The sequence below is a fragment of the mitochondrial genome of Zea mays (assembly GCF_902167145.1).
Source record: "Zea mays subsp. mays mitochondrion, complete genome".
NCBI classification, from domain to species: domain Eukaryota; kingdom Viridiplantae; phylum Streptophyta; class Magnoliopsida; order Poales; family Poaceae; genus Zea; species Zea mays.
The window spans coordinates 477501-496498 of record NC_007982.1 but is presented as its reverse complement, the minus strand read 5'-3'; the positions used below and the strand labels follow the sequence as shown (position 1 = coordinate 496498).

The 18998-nt window shown below is 44.6% G+C and overlaps 3 protein-coding genes across 3 annotated transcripts; 1 reads left to right on the top strand and 2 right to left on the bottom strand.

Annotated features, from left to right (window-relative positions):
- Positions 1-8268: 8268 nt before the first annotated feature.
- orf119-c (hypothetical protein) lies at positions 8269-8628 on the bottom strand. Its single transcript has one exon. The coding sequence runs from the start codon at positions 8626-8628 to the stop codon at positions 8269-8271; it is 360 nt and encodes a 119-aa protein (YP_588414.1).
- Positions 8629-9604: 976 nt separating this feature from the next.
- On the bottom strand, positions 9605-9925 carry orf106-c (hypothetical protein). The gene has a single exon. The coding sequence runs from the start codon at positions 9923-9925 to the stop codon at positions 9605-9607; it is 321 nt and encodes a 106-aa protein (YP_588413.1).
- Positions 9926-15350: 5425 nt separating this feature from the next.
- rps2A (ribosomal protein S2) lies at positions 15351-16946 on the top strand. Its single transcript has one exon. It carries the CDS (start codon positions 15351-15353, stop codon positions 16944-16946), a length of 1596 nt encoding a protein of 531 aa, YP_588412.1.
- Positions 16947-18998: the final 2052 nt, after the last annotated feature.

Sequence of the window (18998 nt, the reverse complement as noted above, 5' to 3'; positions counted from 1 at the left end):
CTGTGTACCCATAGGCTTGTTTATTAGGCTCATACAGACAAACTGGACATCTCGCCGACCTACAACCATACCAAGAAGATCCCTTGATTCTGCTTCCAGGCCATCCCTTATAGATCCGCTCGTAGTTCCGGACAGTACCTTGATATTAGATATAATATATACTTACTAGTATCTCTTGCCAGGTAACCATTCCTGGTTCTAGTTTCCTTGACGGAATCCGTTCCACCACTTCTGGTCAAACCAGCTAACTCCACCACTGGCTTTCTTATGAGATGATAAAAGTGGATCTCCCCACGGCGAGCAGCAAATCCACCAACTGGAAAAGAATAGCGGATCAGGGAGGCATGAGTGATTCCACTCACTTCCTTTGTTCGTAACATTATACGTTACTCACTGAGGAGTGAATGAACAGAGGAAAGAAGATCTCATATGAAGAGGAAGTGAACAGAGGAAAGGAGTAGTCGTACTCGCATTGAGGGAAGCAAGCTGTTCCTGTTGCCGTGTTCGTCACTTTCTCGTAGGAATGATAGGTTTCGTAGGCTGACTAGATGGATTCTTTCCACAGGACACGACCAATAGTTGTAGCTCCAAGAACCGGACCACTGCTTCCAATACCAAGAATGAGAATACGCTTGACTCCTACGACCAATAGCCATCGATCGAACTATGGAAAATCTTGATTCCGGTTTCCCGATGGCACCAAGCATGGGCTTTAGCGGAGAATCAAAACTTCCATCTCACTTAGCTGCAAAAGTCGTGACTCTGATTTTCCCTAAGGAAACTCGATTTCCAATGAAAAAAGTGTATCTCATATAGCTGCAAAAGTCGTGTTTTTCTCGTTTCCCGACTACGGATTCTTTTTTTAGCTTTATTTTTCGATCAAGTTGATCTGCAAAAGTGGTACTTTCGGAAGGAGGACAGTCAAGGAAAGATCAAGCTATGGATGGAGGAGCTCTACTCTAGAGAAGGTCTGGAAAGGATGGTCGGCCACTAAGAAAGCTATGCAACTACAAAGGTTATACGAACCCATCTCGATAAGGAAACCAATACCAGGTACCCTGGCCCAATTGAGAGAAGGAAAGATCAAGCTAGGAATTCATAAGTAGAGCTAAGAACCAGTAGGTTATATGCGAACCTGTAAAGCAATGGATGGCTCCTATCCTTGCATGCACACTCAAAGGGATCCCAGAAACGTATGAACCGCCAATGGTGACTACTTGCCCTGCCCGGCAAGAAAGAAAAGAGATGACCCGGCAATCAAGATACAAGATAAGAGAACGCTGACCCGGAAAGCTATGAACCGCCAATGGTGACTACTTAGGCTAGATTCTCACCGGCACCAGAGAGAATAGAATAGTTGTCTGTGTCTGTCTCTTTACCGGATCCCCTATACCTATCCTGTCCTGCAAGCGGCAAGATATCCAGAACTAGGCGCTGCCTCGCATTGCACCTGTCAAGCTTATACCTGTTACGGGTCGCTCATCTAGATCCGGATAAGAAGAACTTTTCCCTCATCCTCTTCTTTAGCACTGGCCATAGCTCCATCCATCGAGGGATGCCGGAAGTCAATCGATTCTCGCAACATAAGAGAACCAAGTCTACGAGCACACAGCACAGGGCTTCACCCAATCTGTTTCTCATCCTGTCCTGTTCCTGTTTGATTGAAAGCACTGGCCTGGATATAAGGATGGTTAGATGAAAGCCAAGCCCAAAACACAAGGTGACTTAGAGAGATATCCAGAAGAACCAATAACCCTAAACGGAACAAGCAAGGGAAGCTTAGATCTATCCTGGACTTGACTTGTTTCTTAGGTTGCTGTTTCCTTTCCGTAAGGTTCGATCATGTCACTTATCCCGGCGAAATCCTAATTCGTATGCTTCTAAGGATAGGTGCAATCGACGGTAAAGACACATCACGAGAAGAATCCTTTCAATTGAGACTATGATGTTTCCATCCTTTCCAATAAAAAGAAGCTAGTCTACCAGCTTTCCTAACAACCAACACAAGAAATGTAGACGAACACAGAAATGAGATAACTAGAACGATGAAATCCACGGAAGAAAGAAAGAAGCCTTCCCTGAAACCCGGGCTATTCAACTGTCTTTCCTCGAAACAAGAGACTAGGAAGTATTAAGATTCCAAGATTCATTTCAGCTTTTTCCAGGGAGCAGCTGACCTGAGACCAATCCTTTTCTTTGATTCATACAACCCGCCCTGAAACCCCTCTGTCAATAAAATAAAGCCAAGCTAAGAAATAGAGATTAGCATCACTGTAGAAAGCACTTTCCCTATCCCTCGGATTATATGTCATTAATAAGTACAGTGTCGTGCGATCATGATGTCATTAGAAGTGGAGAATCAAAAACCACGCGTCAGAACCAAGGAAATAAACTTCGAAAGCAAGGTCAATAGACTCACTTCTACTTCGGAAAGAATGATAAGATCCAAGGAATGAATGATATCCGGATTCGCAACCTTTAAGGTTACTAGATGGCAGTAGGTCAGATATCAATCAAGGCAAGGGTGAAACCACTCTTTTAGATGCACGCTCTACCCAACTCTACTCGAATGGTGTTGGTGGATAGGTACCCGGGCTAAGAAACTGGAATGGAAATATTAGAAAAGGAAACCTAGGATAGGAACCCGCAATGGATGGACTTGAAACCAATGGAAGTGCCGCCCTGGTCTTGCTAAAGACACATCACGAGTACGAGAATCCATAATAGAGCTGTTGCTCTAGCACCAACGTCAACCTTACCGAACCTGGCAAGATATCAAGATTTCCAATCAAGCAAGGAACCTGCTCCATCCAATATCCTTTCTGGAACAGAGACACCCAAAAAAGCTAGGAGCCCACTATGCTATGCTTAGACCTGGCCTGGAGACATCACAAACCTCGTCAGAAACCGGCGCACCTATGACACGAATCTCCCTATGAACCAATGGTTGTCTTTCCTAAAGCTTACTACTTACCCGGGAAGGTATACGCGCACAAAGAAAGGGAACTACCTCCAATCCGTTAAACTTACTAGGATGAATGTGCCGGTCAAGTATACGATGCGCCTAAAGGAAACAACCATTCCAGCGCCGAACTGACCTGTAGGGAAGTGTACCATCATCCTGTTTCTAAGGTAGAAGTAGTGCCAGGCTTGTCAATATGTCTAGAGTAGCACACAAGAAGAGAATCCCAGAGTAGAGGTTGGAATAGAGATTCGCAGACAGGAATGAATGCGGAGACCATGTAGAGTATCTGGAATCCTTGTAGGAAAGTAAAGCCCCGGTCTGTAATGATAGACAGGAAAGTAAAAGAAATGAATGTGATAGGGATAGGCGCGTAGTAAGTAAATGTAGTGGTGCTCTAAGGTGGGAGTAACCCCTTTTGTTGACTTATTGACTCGTCTTCCGGTTAAAGATCGGAAATCAACTCCTCCACATTTCTGTTAGAGGTACGAGTAAAGGTTCGTTCATATCTGAAAAAGTGCTGTCTCCTCGCCATATTATAGCCCCGGGGGCCGAATTAGAAAGAAGGATGGAGCCCTTCGTTCTGAAAAAGAAGCAAAAGAAGGAATATACCTTGACTCAAGGTGGCACACTATCTTTTTTCTCGCTGTAACGGAAATGGAAATGTAGTTGTCTTGGAAAAGTGGGGATTCCCTATCTGATCGAATCAAATCTGACAGGCACGACCTGCCGTGCCGCTTTTCTGCTAAAATAAAAGCAACTAACTTACTTCTGTACGGTCGAGATAGAGCCGCAGAGATTCTCTCGGCAGCAGATATTGGACATGAGGATTGTTGAGGCACCTTTCATCCTCTCAGCAAGTGAAATTAGTTCGCTGGCTATTGCTCTAAGCATTTCCGGGTTCCTAGGTGGATGAGTCTCAGGCTTATGTGGGCGAACAGGCCGATAGCTAACTTAGGAGCATAAATAAGAAAGAACCTATCCGCAATCATCTCCCGGGGATAAAGGACAATATCCTACCTCTACCACACCGCCAGCAACAACATTCGCTTCATCCAAACCCACTGCTTGACTCGAACAAAAGCCCAGCTAATTCATCTAACAATGGAATGGATATTCAGGAAGTCACATACACTCGGGATAATCGATATCTTGCTATCCTGATTGGAGTGGAGAAACCTCTAGTTTGAGCACAGGCCTTCCTTCCTAAATTAAATATGGTCAATTAGCCCACTTTTGGAAGCTTAATCCGACGTTCCCACTCTTTCTTCAAGCGGAAATGAAACTTCTGGATGGAATGCATATCTCAATTCAGTGATAATATCCCTAATCCCTCTATCCCTTCCAGAACTCATCCAAGCAAGAAAACGGATGCGCTAGACGGCCGCTAGAAAACATCTTGACCTTGCGGTTTGTGTTTCCTTTCATTCGCCTTTGTCTGGTAACTGCTTGCTTTAGCTGTTCGGCTATCTAGTTCGCGCAGTCTCAGTTGGTTGATAGTCCAACATTCCATCCTTTGATTTAAGCGGAAAAAGAAGCTACTCCGCTTCGCTCTAGTTCGTAGGAAGATACGCACACACAGCACAGGGCTTTCTCTGTCTATCAACTAAGGTTAGAAATCGATTCTATAAGAAATGAGCACTCAGAACTCTATCTGGAAGATCGAGGATAAGCGATCAAGAAAAGTACTGGCTGGCTTTGGTACGAGTAGTTCCAAGGCTTTCTCTTCCTTCAAACGAGTGCCTCTACTTTAGGGATCGGAGGGATCTATCTCTATTTATGGAAGTCTTCCCAAGGGTAGGAGACTATCAATCGGATACTTTCCACTGACCGAGCTACTTCTCCATCTCTGCTTTCTACTGCCCGAGCTACTTCTCCATCTCTGAAGGAACTGGCTTGTCTGGCAGAGGGAACTCACTGGCTGAGAGAACTCTCTTTTCTTAGGAATTCCTCCCAAGCAAGGATCAGATACTGCTATACTATATATTTTAGTACTCGATTTTGAAATGTTGCCCTTGCTTCTTGACCAGATGAGGTCTCTTTTAGCCCTTCCTGTCGCCATGATTTCGAGAAAATGTGACGGCTAGCTCAGGATGAGGAGGCATCTGAGAATGCACTAAGAGCTGAACAAGTGCCAGAACTGCAATGCTGCCGCAATGTAATGACAAGAGTGAGAGGCTGTGTAGCTGGAGATAAAAGCTGATGAAGGTTATCCCACAAGAAAATACGAGATGATTCATTCCTCTCTTTTTGTATACTAAGGCAAGGATCGTTTGCTCCTAAAAGCGGTTGTGAAGAACTGAATTGCCCTTTTACAGCCCAGCTTTCCTTAAATGGGTAGCCCCCCGCATCACAGAGAAAAGCATAGATGAGGATTGCGCTCATGCTAGCCCGAGATACAGATCTGAATCGGGTGCCGGGTCAGGCTGATCCATCCCTGCGGCTTGACTTGTTCTTTGGTTGATTGGATCTCTTCTGTTGCGAGAATAGAACCTATCCCTTTCTGGAGGGTTTCTTTCTACGAGAGGGTTGCCGTTCTTATCCAGATCTAGAATTGTGACGTGACCTTGGTGATCGAGATGTGTTCGAATAGTGCTAGCCCGTTCTGCGAATCCATATTAGCTCTCTTCATACCATACGTTTCACTTGAGGGAGGACTATTCAGAGTGGAGATCACTGCCCGGAAACGATGGTGGAACCAGTTACCTTTACAAAACAGAGTGAGAAACAGGGCGATACCATTCACACTTAGAACTTCTCTATTCGGACCACTTAACCAATGTGAGGCACCACTCTTACGCTATTTCATTGCTATTCTTTGAGAAAAGTTATCCTCATATAGTTCGATAGTGCTAAACGGCTAGTTATTATGGTTGCTAGAAGCAGGACCCGAGATTGGCGGGAGTACCTCAACTGTATGTATACGATAGAAATCCCGCGAAATTACTCTGGCACTTTTTTTCCGCGACCCGTACTCAGGCACTGGCACCATTTCCATGAATTGCTGTAGAGTGAGGATTCCGTGTTTCTCCAAAATCTCCGGATCTATCTGTTAAGAGACCGCTTCTCAGTCTGCCTCGAACGGACCCGTACCTGTGGCAACTAAAGACTTCCCAAGTCATGTCCACGGATAGCGGCGATTGCCCATACCCCTTTGATGCGAGAGTTCGACTAAAAAAAAGCAGACAGACTGGCACCCAACCAAGTAATAAAAACGGAGACACCTTTCGATGCTTCAACCACTCCTATTTTCACATCTCGAATCCCTCTAGATAGTACGCCAATATGAGATTTACCGGACTGACTCTTTCCTTTGTTCATAGATCGATCTAATTACGTATATACAGGCTCCGCACCTTGAGGCCCAGGGAACGGAACGGCTGAGAGAGATCTCTTACCCCACGCACGGCCTATCTAATAGAGTGATGGCGAAGCTCGCTTACTGCTTTGAGAGAGAGTTTCTATGGCTTCGCTGGCCCAGCGCACCATACATTCACATATGGCTCTCGGATGATCCCTTTCTAGCTTTTTGCTCCATTATAATTATAGAAAATGCATCTTCGAACAACGCTTCGCGCCAACGCTTTCAACTACTTGCTTCACTTTACTAGTGCTATTTCTCGTCTAGCGCATCCCGATAAAAGGATCACTTATGTTCTCAATTTCTAGAACCGGCTCCTTTACAGTAGTAACCATAGTTGGAGGTAGTTCCCTTTCTTTGTTTGATAGGAGGACCTGGAACGGCGATCTCCCTACATCTCTCTTTCCTACAATGAAGGAACCCGTGCTGGCACCAAGGGGATACGGATTGGTTGTAAGCATGACTAATGTCTGGAAATCCCTCCAATCATGATATCTTACTTAGCAGGCCAAGTTGGGTATGAAGGAGCGTGCTAATAGAATCGAATACTTTAAAGTACTTTTTCCTTGATTTGACTGTCTTCTTTCTGCCCGGGGGGGGAAAGCATCACTAGAGATAGGACTACTGGAACGAGATAGGAGCTACTGGCACTGTTCAGGGCTATTGGTTGGCACAACTTGACTCAACTCACTATGAGATTCCACCTTTCAGAGTGATATCGAGCCAGCGATTCCTCCTGATGGCGGGCATTATGTTATTTCATAAGCAAAGCAACAACAACCCGTACTCGGAAGGATTGATTGATCATAGAGGTAGAGTGGCCTTTCAAATATTGGGCACCCGATACAAAAGTAGAGTAGGTGGTTGGTTCGCTAGGTATTAGTCGATTAGCGAGGATTGCTTGTTCCCTTAATCAATGATAAACTCGAGCGAGTCACTTAACTTAGATGCAACTCACTTCCGTGTAAAGCATAAAGACGAATCTAATTTGATCGTTGCTGCTAGCCAAAGAAATGATTGTCTCCTTGCTTCACATGTTCTATGAATATTTTTCTGGATGAGCTAAATACAAGTTTTTGCAATTTATATTCTAAATGAATGAAACGATTAATAGATTCCTCAATATGCTCGTAACATTAGTCGTTACTCGCTCGTTAGGAGTTACTCATTGGAATCTAGAAATGACAGAGGTGATCCTGTATCACATCTCGTAAACTGGCCAGGTTACCGGCTCCACGGCCCTCCTTTGGATGGCGCTACTGTGGTGCACTTTGGGCCCCCAATCTTTTCGGAGATGTGCCGGAACTTCTATCAATCAAGAAACCCAAAATAGAAGGAATGACATATTTTTTAAGTAATGAGCGAGTCACTAAAATAGTTCCGTGACGAGCATATGACGAGTATGTTTTCGATGAATTCTATCGAATGTGACGAGTATGTTTCTATTCTATGTAAGTGAATTCGAGATATTTTTCTGAATCTATCCACTGTCACTGATTGAGCGGAACAGATAGGAGGAACTCCCATTTTCTTGTTTTTTATTTTGAGGAACTGCACTTATCAACATTGGCGCAGATAGAAGAACATTTCTCTATGATTTATGATTTTATGGCTTGATGAATTCTATCCTTAGATATGATTTTCTTCATGCGGAGCAGATATGAGTTCGTAGGCAATGTTACGAATCTAGTTTGCTAGGCGAGAGCTACTTTGTTCTCAGCTTGCAGCACTATATAGAATAGACGACGGAGCGGCTACTTCTCTCTGAAAAAGCCAATGAGTTGTTACGAATATAACCGGTTTCCCCACCTAGGTTTCTTTTAGTGGCATGGCACTCCATCTTTTCTTCTTTAAGATCTTCGTCTTCCACACTATAATATAATAATCAAGGATAAGAGTTGTAATTCATGAGTCACTTCTATACTATACTAATCCCTGCTCGTCCCTAGATTCGGAACAACCAAGGCAAGTATAATGAATAGAATATAACCGGGAGTTCCTCATGAATTAGTCGTTTCTCGCTTGAAAAGAATAGAAAAGAGAATATAAAGCCAGCATCTGATTCTGCTACAAAGCATATCCATCCTCCTACCATACCAAGCCAGAGTTCCTTCGTTGCGAAATCGAAGGATAAGAGTTGTAACGTGACGAATATAAGAAGGCGGGATCCTACCCTCCACTCACTTCTCAAAGGACAAGACAGAGGCATTCCAATATTTTTTAGAATATTCGGAAACTTACAAGAAAAAGATACAACTGAACTTAGAACACTTAAGACAACACTTAGAACACGGATCCCATGCATTCATCCTTAGCTCCACTCACTGTGGCATGGCACTGGGTGAAGAGATGTGTTCGAATAGTATAGTATAGTATAGTACAGTACGGATTCACTCATGCTTCTGTTTCCACTGTCAAGTTGCGAGGGACAAGACAGATCGACTAGACTGTGTTGAACGAATCACGTATAACGAATGAGTATAAAGACGAATTGGTATGATTCCCTACTGCCAAAGCTGGACAGATAGATTTCTTTCTTCTCGCTCGTATCCACTGATGATTCCTATCTCGGTCTAGGCAGGCCTCTCTCGTAAGCACCACTTGTAGATGCCAATGGAGTGAGTAACACTTAATGTATGTTACGAACATAAGAGACTCAGTTCTGTTCTATAAGCAAAGCAAGAAAACTACCACTTCACTGGAGGGACAAGAGTGATCTTTAGCCCGCAAAAAGAAAGATCTTCGTACAGGCCCAATCTCTAGAGTAGAAGATTAGATGCTTGACTCCGTTGATACGAGATACAAGTGTTCCGATACGATACGAGCTCCAATGCTATGACTATGATATGATACTTGGGGTATTCCACAAGATGGATCGAGCTAGCCATTCCTCGCAAGAGATTCTATTCCTCGGACAGGAGATTGGATTCCCAACAGAACCACATCTCGATCTGGCTAACAAGCTTGTACAGACTTCTCCTAGCAAGATATCCCTTGAATGTAATCCGTGGCCTATCTTTGACATTGGTGAGGGACAGCTGCAGAGCTGTGACGGAAGAAATCTACTACTTTGTTTAGTTTAGTTTAGTAAGTATTTAGTATTCACTTGTTAGATTAGAAAGGTAGGCCTACTCCAAAGAGGGGTTTAGGCCAGCGTCCATTCTCAAGATACGAGTCAAGAGTTGACTGCCAATGGCATTCCTCGCAACAGAAATGATCTCATTCATGAAATTCTTTCAAATCTGTATACGGGCATCTTGTGGAAATATTGCCAGGGAGCACTAGGGAAAGCCGATACCAGCCTCTTCTTTGACAAGCAACCTCTTCTTTGGCAACGGGATGGATCCTATTCTTCGCAACAGGTGGGCTTCCTCACAACAAGTACAGGCCATGCCATTCTCTAGACCCATCCACATCCAATACGAAAGAGATCCCATATGAAAGTGGAGCGCCAATATCACTCGAATCATGGACATCCCCGGATTCCTTCTTGGAAAATATTCCAGCGGGAATATCAAACAAACGATCAATCTACTTGGCCCAGGACCCAGACATACAACCGCTTCCCCAGAACCGCAGAGAAGAGATTGATACTTATTCATTGAATACTGCAACAGATCCCACCTGCAGGCAATGATATCAATATTCCCAATCGGGGACCGCGCATCTTGTTGTTTTGTTCAGGACTAGAGCACTTGAAAACTATCTACCTACAGGGTTCCTCGGGTCTCTTCTCAGGTTCCTTGCTGTACTGAAACATCTGCTAGCAAAGTGCCTGGGGAGTTTACTGAGTAAAATTCATAGTTTTTTAAACGTGATATGCAAACATCTCATATTCCATAGTTGAGAATAGGGGACTTACGAATCGCCATTCAGTTAAAACCATGGGGAACTTAAGTTTGAATCCCCAAGCCGTCAAGAGGTATGTGCCCGTTGACAGGTACTTTAGAATTGCCTAGCCTAGCAGTTTCCATACTTGAGAATACCCAATTCGTTACTCTTCCTTTAGATTAGAAGAGAACTCACCTATTAGTTTAGTCCATCAAGTGCAAGTCTGTATCCGTGCAAGCAAGTATGATTTCGAGCATATCCCGTCTGTTGAAGCCCGTGATAAGAGTGTATGTTCAGAGGAGGTGAGGGAAACCGTTGTCAAAAGAATATGCTCCTTAGGCCATGAATGCTTTCTTGATATTCGGAACAAATGAGTCACGACTAATGAATGAGGAACGTATAATGAACGAGTCACGTATAATTCATGAGTAACTACTAACGAGCGAGTAACGACTAATGTTACGAGCATATTGACGAATAGAAAGACGAATATAACCGGTAGTTCCTCATTGGATTAGCGAGGGGTACTTGACTTCCAGTAGGAACCGTGGAATGCCTTAGGCACTCGTATCGTATCATTGGACTGGCCTAAAACGAAAGATACAGTGAAGTCTGGACTGGGTGTGAACTCCTCTATATTCCCAAAGCAAGGCTTGTCCCGGATAGGAGATACGCTTTCTTGGAATTGTTGGGGTTGACTTGGGCTTGGGAGAAGCATTTTAAGTGTGTAATATCGGAGTTGATATGATTGTCTACTCTTGATGAGATTGGACTGCCCGAAGATCAGAAGAAAGTGTTAGCTGTATTTCATTTCATTTCCACAGAATGGTAAGTTCATAGGTTGTAGTTCACTGGTTTGGTTCGAAAGAAGAACGTATCGCCAATAGAGCGGTGTCGTCACCTGGATAATAGCATTCTTTCATTGGACTAAACTAATTAGTGTCGCCATGGGAATAATAATCTCTTTATTCGGAATTCCTGGTCAATAATGACCCTTCGGGACAGATGTGGGCTTTTTCGCAACTGTACAGGCCATGCCATTCTCCAGATAGATCCGAGTAGAGACGATACGAGAGTAGAGTTCATTCATCTTAGTAATCCGAGGATGTCCAATCTTTCCCTGGAATTCAGTGTGAGGTGAGCTAAAGAGATAGATCCCCACTCCCATAGGAAATCCCCCCCATGGGGGCGGGAGGGATTTTCTATAGGAACACTTGGGGATGGGGAGAGACGCACCATGCTTTGGTAAAGGATAGAGAGACTAATTTATATTACCATAGTATAGTATAGTATAGTATAGTAGCGGCCGAGGACTTGCATCTATTTCAACTAGACGTGAATACGGTCTTTCTCCACGGCAACAACGAGGAGGAGGAGATCCACATTTAGAGGGCGAGGGGTTCGAAACTCGGGGAGGTCACATATGGTTGTGGAAGAAGAGCTTGTACGGGCTCCGAGGTCAAAGAAATTCGACAAGTTCTTGGTCGATCGATACCTTTCCATCCCGGGGCAGATCTCCAGATCCGATACGAGTGTAGATACTTTACTCCCTTCTTCCTCAGTGAGTAACGTATAATGTTACGAACAAAGGAAGTGAGTCTAGCTCCACTCCGAGGGACAAGACGGAAATCTTCTACCGATGCCAACTGCAAGGCGTGCTTTCCTATGAACCGATTCTTAGACTACAGATCTCATCCCAACAGAAACGATCTACTTGTACGAAAGAAAGAGAGAGGAAAGCACTTCTAAAGCGGTGGGCTCTTGTAAGTGAAAACTTTTCGGATAAATAAAACCCATTTTTTTCAACCATCTCCACGAGCACAGTTCCTGTCGTTCTAACACGAATAGTGGGAAGCTTCATCCGTTGCTTTCCTGGTTGATGATAGATCTCACTGACCACAATGCGCCTATCTCCCTGGTAATTCCCAGGGACAAGTAAAGTTACCTGAAATCCAACAGTAAAACAAAGGTAGTTGGAAGTTAGTAAAAATATTTTCCATCAGGCTAAAATTTAGGATGACAGAATATACCGTCACATTATAAGGAGCTTGATTCCCATAGGGAAGCCTGTACTTGTCAACAATCTCAAACTCTACCCAGAAATGCTTGCCCTCTTCGTCACGGAAGGTCCTGGAATCATGCTTAACATAAAAACCTTCACGGTTGTACCGATATGCAGCATTATTCCTTCCTTGGTTTGATGATCTCCATTCCTACCATCAAATTGGAATGATATGGTTATCTCGTTTTCATGCTCACCTCTATGTTTAAACATCAAAAGAATAAAAAGATCAAAGGAGATATGTAAGTCTGAAGTATCAAGCCAGCTTTAAGCAGAAGTTGCAATGGGTTCACCAAAAGATCTATCCGACTTAAGTTTAAATACTGTGAAACAAAATGAAGACATGACTACAAAAACGCATTGCCTACCTTGAGTGGATGGTGTGGTGAGGGAGTGGAAAAGCTAAAGACGTTGCCGTTCATAGTAGTAACAATAAGATCAAGATCGTCTCCGCCATCCACATTGTCAGCCAAAACCATGGTGTACCTGTCAGTCAAAGTGCAAAGAAGTGAGCGCACTTTATTGATGTAAGTACAGTACCCAAAAATGCTACCAAAATCTCGCAGAGCAGAGAATAAATTGCATACGAGGTCTCTCCAATGTCAACAACATCTGCGCTGCCACTTGAGCCCTCGATCAAATCCAAAGAAAGAAATAGGAATACGAGTCCTCATCCCGGGTCCTAGACTAGGGAGAATGGAAAGATTTCTACGGAGGCTTGTTTAAAGTAAAGTAAAGAAGGGCCATTTTCGAATGCTTATCTAGATATTTCTAGAATCCACCCGCTGCCAGGCCAGGAAATAGTGCCAGTCCACTTTTCCATCTCTATGAAAGAAACGGAAGCGGAAGTTTGCACTTGAGCCTTGTCTTGCCAGGTCAGTTCGGCGCTGGAATGGCATTGTTCATATCTCTCTCGGGTGGGCCTATTCCCACTTCCGCATGGTTCCTTCTCCACTACTTCTGGTGTCTAATTTGCATGGTATTGGTGCCCGCCATGTTCCTTGCTATTTTAGCTGAGCTGTATTGACTCGCCAGGAAAGGTTTAACGCTCACTTCTAGTACTAGAAGTTCCAGTAACAGCATTAGAGTTTCGAAGGGAATCGGGTTATCATCGACTTTCTCGCTTTCGACCTCTCATTTCCCCATGTCGGATAAGTCTCAATTCACTGGATCGAGTGATAAAATCCGAATTGTCAACCAACTGTGAGTGGAGTGCAGCTACACGAAGAACAGAAGGAAGGGTACACGAAGAACGGAGTCAAGCTCTTGTCGTCTGGTTTCAGGGCCAGGGCTGGGCATAGATCTGGTAATGGAATGGTAACTGGCCTTCTTTTGCCACTTGGCGAGAGCAAGTTTTCTTATCTTCGTACTCGTTTCGAGGGTGCCATTGGGTTGCGTACTTTTGTCCCATGGCGAGCTGCACTGGTTCAAATCCATTTTCTGGTTGGTTTGCCATCCTAGTGATGACGAAAAACACGGGCATTTGTAAGTAGTTGAGTGCGCATGCCAGCTGTTCTGTTAAATTCTCCGCATGATCTTGTGATTGATTATCCGGATCTAGAACCAGCTACGGGTGGGGTCTCCGCATTCCAGATAGCTTGACTTCCAACCGGCGTGCAATACTTGACTCGCCATCTCCGGCTGAGGTTTCTGTGTTTGATTTGATTTGAATAGTAGAAGCTTGTTTCATAGGATAGGATTCGATTTGCAGGCAGGCATGCTCCGGGAAAGTGCCGGTTATTCTCATGTTCCGGATCTCTTTCTTGGTCTTGGGTAAGGCGGCAGGCTCAGCAGGGGTATATGATTTCGAATAGAACCAGTGATCAGTTTCCGTTTCGATCCACAAAGGATGCCATGCCGGTTAGAATATAGCCAGTGATGAACCAGATCTGGATCTAGATGAGTTACCTTGCTTCAGGACTGGCAGGTTTCTTGAATCATAGCTTACCTATCCCATATTCCGCCGCTTGAAGGGTTTAGGTAGGGTTTCCTAAATGAAGCAGCAGAAGATGGCCTAGCTTTAGAAAAATCAAGTACGGAAGTCCGCCTCGGAGTCCGAAGAGAAGAACAAGTGCTGCTCACTTAGCTGGAAAAAAAGTACTACCTGCATTCCTGCACTAAAGACTATTTGCGTATCATAATTCAGTGAATCTTGTTTTTTTCTCCGATCCAGCCTGCAACCGGGAAACTGATACACACTCGAGACTGTTCATTTCACGAGCTGGCACACTTACTTCACCACGACACGACGGATCCCAACAGAAATGATCTACTGCGTATGATCCTGGTTTCGTACCAATCCTGACTACTGATTCATATCATACAAGTCAACCTGTGCCACTAGATTCACCTCACTTCGCATCCCATCTGCGAGTTCTTCTTCTTCGGCTATTTCCTCCACTGCAGAGAATTCGATACCGATACGACCAATAGCAGTAGCAGCATTCCGTTTGTGTAGCTTGACTCGAACGAATACGCCTTTCCTCGAACTCGGCAATCCAGAGACAGAGAAGAGAATGAGATCGATCAAGAGCAGGCAGCTTTTCCCTCAACTTATAGCTAGAAAGAAAGCCAACCTGGAAACGGAAGAAGTCCAAATCCGGATTCCCATTTCACTAAGAAAATCTGCTTGAGGACAAAAAACACGGTAAAATGGAAATGCAGAAGTCGCTCCAACCCAGGCCCGTAGCTTAAGATCGGCTTCAAGTCCATTGGATGCCGGTGGATGGATAGATAGTTGGAGGTGAGCGAGTAGCGGCAGTAAAGAAAGTATCGGTCAGTGAGTAACTAGACTAGAGCATGTGTCCAGCGCCTAACGCGCTTATCCTCTGTTGGAATCGATGGCCCTAATGGTAACGGGACATCATGAGGCGTCTGTCTAAATTGACTTGGTTTCTGAGAGAGTGGAGCGGGAATAGCGGATCCGCTAAAACAAGATCTTTAAAAGTGTTCAGTGCATCCAAATCTGAACCTGCGAAACCTTTCTATCTTTGTTCTTCCCACTTTCGCGCTTTCGAACTACTGGTTATGTCATCACCTTTCTTTGATGTTTACTCTTTTTGGTTAGAAGATCAGCTGCTAACCTATTTTCATTTCTAACTTACCACCTGTATCTCCGGAAACGAAAACCAGAAATGACAATCCTTTCAACTGTCTGTACTAAATTACTTTGTACGAATGCACATCTCGGCCGTCGGGTAGCTGCTCACCATTTAAAAGTATATATCCGTTGTTTCAGAAATGGAATTGCTATTCTCGATTCAGACAAGACACTGATTTGTTTACGAAACGCTCTTGATTTTGTAGGATATCTCATTTGTCAAAAAAGCCGTTCCTTCTTTTTAAAGACGAAGAATTTATTTATATATTCGATAATGGCAAAAATGTGGAGCTGTATCAATGATTCTCAATGGAAGATCGGGGCTTTTTTTACCAATTCTTATGCTAATCCTAAGAAATTCCGTTCAAGAAACAATAAAATCTATTTTGGGTTGAACCGACAACCTGATTGTGTGGTTATTCTTCATCCAGATAGAAAGTCATCGGTCATACTGGAAGCTGATCGATCACAAATACCGATTGCATACTTAGTGGATTCCACGATCCCGTCCCATAAAAGATTCACTTTTACCATCCCAGCGAATGATCCTTTACGGCTGCTCGTATATCTATTTCGTAATTCGATCACGAAAACTGTGAGGCAAAAAAGAACAGCAATCAACGGGCCGAGAGCGGGAGCACGAGGAGCGAGTACCCTTCTGGGTATTCGCACCTACTCTGCCGCCTCTCCTAAGTGGAAGAAGAAGTTTTTTCGCTTCAAAAATTGGATTGTCATGAATCGTAAATTTTTTTTGATGCTTCTGCTTCCTGCCTCGTGTTGGTTGCAATGGTATTTTTGCTTTTTTGATCTCGCGGAACTCTTTCTGGCGCTCCGGAAGGCTCTCATTGGCGCACTCGTAATGTGGCTCAGTTTTCTATTCCAGCTCCTATGGGAGCAGAGTGCTACTCTGGGGATGACCCAAGGAGAAAGTTGGGGTTCTTCCGATAAACTGCCTTCAAAGGTGGGGGGGCAAAAACCGCTTCTAATGGAAGCGGGGGAGGGATCCACCCAAGAGGGGCGCAAAGGAAAGGCTCCTTTAGATTTTGAATTCGAAATGGAGGTTCGGTCCGCCCCAGATTTTATAGATCCGCCACTCAGCCCTACGGAGGGCGAACGGTTGAGCCCAACCACTGGCCCTTCGCCAGAAGGGGGTGATCATCCCCATGACAACACGCCACCGGTGGCGGTGGAACCGGCCCCACTTCCTGAGACAAATCCGACTCGGGGGGAGGGTTCCTTAAAAAGGCATCCACATCCATATGTAGAGGATATGGATCAAAAGTTGGAGGATTGCCGAAAAAAACGAAAAGCCCAAGAGTGGGGGGATCTTATTTCAGGAATAGAAACCAAGGAGAAAAAGCGAGGCATTGAGTCTCAAATTATAGAGGAAAACCACCGTTTTTATAGTATGTGTTGTGAACATTTTAGGCAAAGAATGCCCTTGATGATTTTACAAAAAGAATCTGATCGCGAGGATAACAAGCGGGAAAAGCTTTTTTCCACTATTTTGCGAAGCCAAGGAAAGGAGCATTCTCTTGAAAACCTTTTGCAACTAAGGGAGGATTTGAGGGACCCGGCGGCCTGTGAGGCACTCCGCCCCATTTTTCGGGAGTTGAGTAATAAACTATAAAGTCGTACCTAATCAAAATGGGGTGGGGCAAATATCTTTCCTGGTGTAGGTTTCTCATAGGAAACCGAGGCCCCTACTTTCCTTCTAAGGGTAGGTAGGGGGAAAGAAGAGTGGGTTAGCGGGCTTCTTTCACTTGTTACTTTTCCTAAGAGTCACCCATACTAGAACGCACACGGAAGATATGGCTTCACTATGGATTTCCTTTTCGTGCTATATGTCAAGCGGACCAGCATTTGAAAGTGCTGCGAATCGATGAGATGCCTTGCCTTCTCCCAGGACTAGACTGTCATCGAATTGGAAGTGTAGGAAGCATTCTTGTGCGGGTTGTTTTGAGCTTCCTTGCTTTCTGGGGAGTGAGTCTAGTTGAGTGATTCTGCGCCTCTCTTTCTCTTTAGGTGCAGGTCCAGTTGATGCTGGATAGTAGTGGTATGCATGTGAACACTCGAGCTTCTATCGATACTGGAAGCAGTTCCTCGGGAAACATTTCAGAGCAGGGGCGGGTGCAGGTCTTCATATAGCTACTAGTTTATCCTTTGGCCAGATAGATCTGATCTATACTAGTGAGCTTGTGAAGGTCTCCGGCGCGAGGTAGATGAATGAAGATGAGGAAGATGAATCCCAGCACTCGTTCCAACAGAGCTATTAGTTTTGGGCAGGCGAAGAAGCAGGTATTGGAGTAGAGAAAGTGCCGGAACTATGCCTTGTTCGCATCCTTCTAATCTAGGCCAGGTTTCCAAATATGGTAGTCTCAGCCAAGTGACCAATTCGTACAGTCCATTCCTTCGGGCAGGCCAGATTCGGATCCATTGAGGCCAGGGTCCGGTTCCGCTGTTGAGCTTGCGGGGAAAGAATTATTAAAAAGAAAAGCGATCTATCTCTATCGCATCCGAGGAAGGCCTTTTAGGAAACTCAAGAAGCCAAGCCAGCCCCAGAAGGAACAGAAGCAATTGAGTCTGGCTCAACTTAAAAAAAAAAAAGAAGTGTGCTTCAATCGTATCGAGTTGGGTAGGTTCCTTTCCTGGTTTTGTCCTTCATTCGCTAGGCGTATTCCTCATCCCGTTTGTTTAAATTCTTCATTCGAAGATGGATCGGCGTAAACTTTATCGCCTTCTGAAACAGGCATGGCCCTTCCTGAAATAGCTCAAACCCTGGCAGCCCTAGTCCCTACCCAGCAATAAGAAAGAGTTGTCTGTCTCGAGCCTAGAATAGAACTCGGCTAAGATCTTCGGATTCATTGGGGACCAGGCCCGGGCGAGACAAGCTACCTTTCCTATCCGATCAGAAATCCTATCGATATCCTCGGCAAAGCAAATAGTCCAGCATGGGCATTACATTAAGTAGAAGTAGAATTTGCTAGTTGTATACGAACCTTCGCCAATTAAAGCGAGCTATTCCTACAATGGTGCTGCTCAATCCTTTACGGCTGTAGTTCTGAATCTAGTGATCGGCTATGGTTGAAGCTTTAGTGCCTTGTAGATGTCAAATAGAGATCAAGCAAACATGCTTCCGCGGGGATCAGATTTACCAGATCTGGTATTAGTCTAACTTACTGAGGTAGTCGATTGGAGAAGAGGGCCACATCACACTCTAGACAGATCCGAAGCGAAAGACCAGTATCAATCTCTTCCCCCGAGCCAGCCCTGCGGGTATCCTTTTCTCCGCCGCTCTTCAGATAAGATAGGCTACACTCGAAAAGCGTAGGCCCGGCAGTTGGTACGAAAACAGAACCATTAGTGGAGTAAGATCCCGATCAAAGCAGAGCGGTCTCATCGAAAGAAGCATATCCAAGAGAAGAGACAGGCAGGCGCTTAGGCCAGTCCAAAAGCAGAAAGAGAGAAGTTGGGGTCTTCGTCTACTGATCTTGTGGTTGATAGCCATCGAGGTAGTTCTGCGAATCTTTCTATGGAGGTTGGCTATTCAATAAAACGAAGTCAGCGGTTTTGACTCCCGGCAGGCTGAGCCCTAGTTCTGTCTAGAGAAGCTCGCCACTAGTGGAAGTGCTTCTTCGTAGGTTTGCCTTTGGTAAGTCTGCCGGTTTTGGCCTTGGAATGG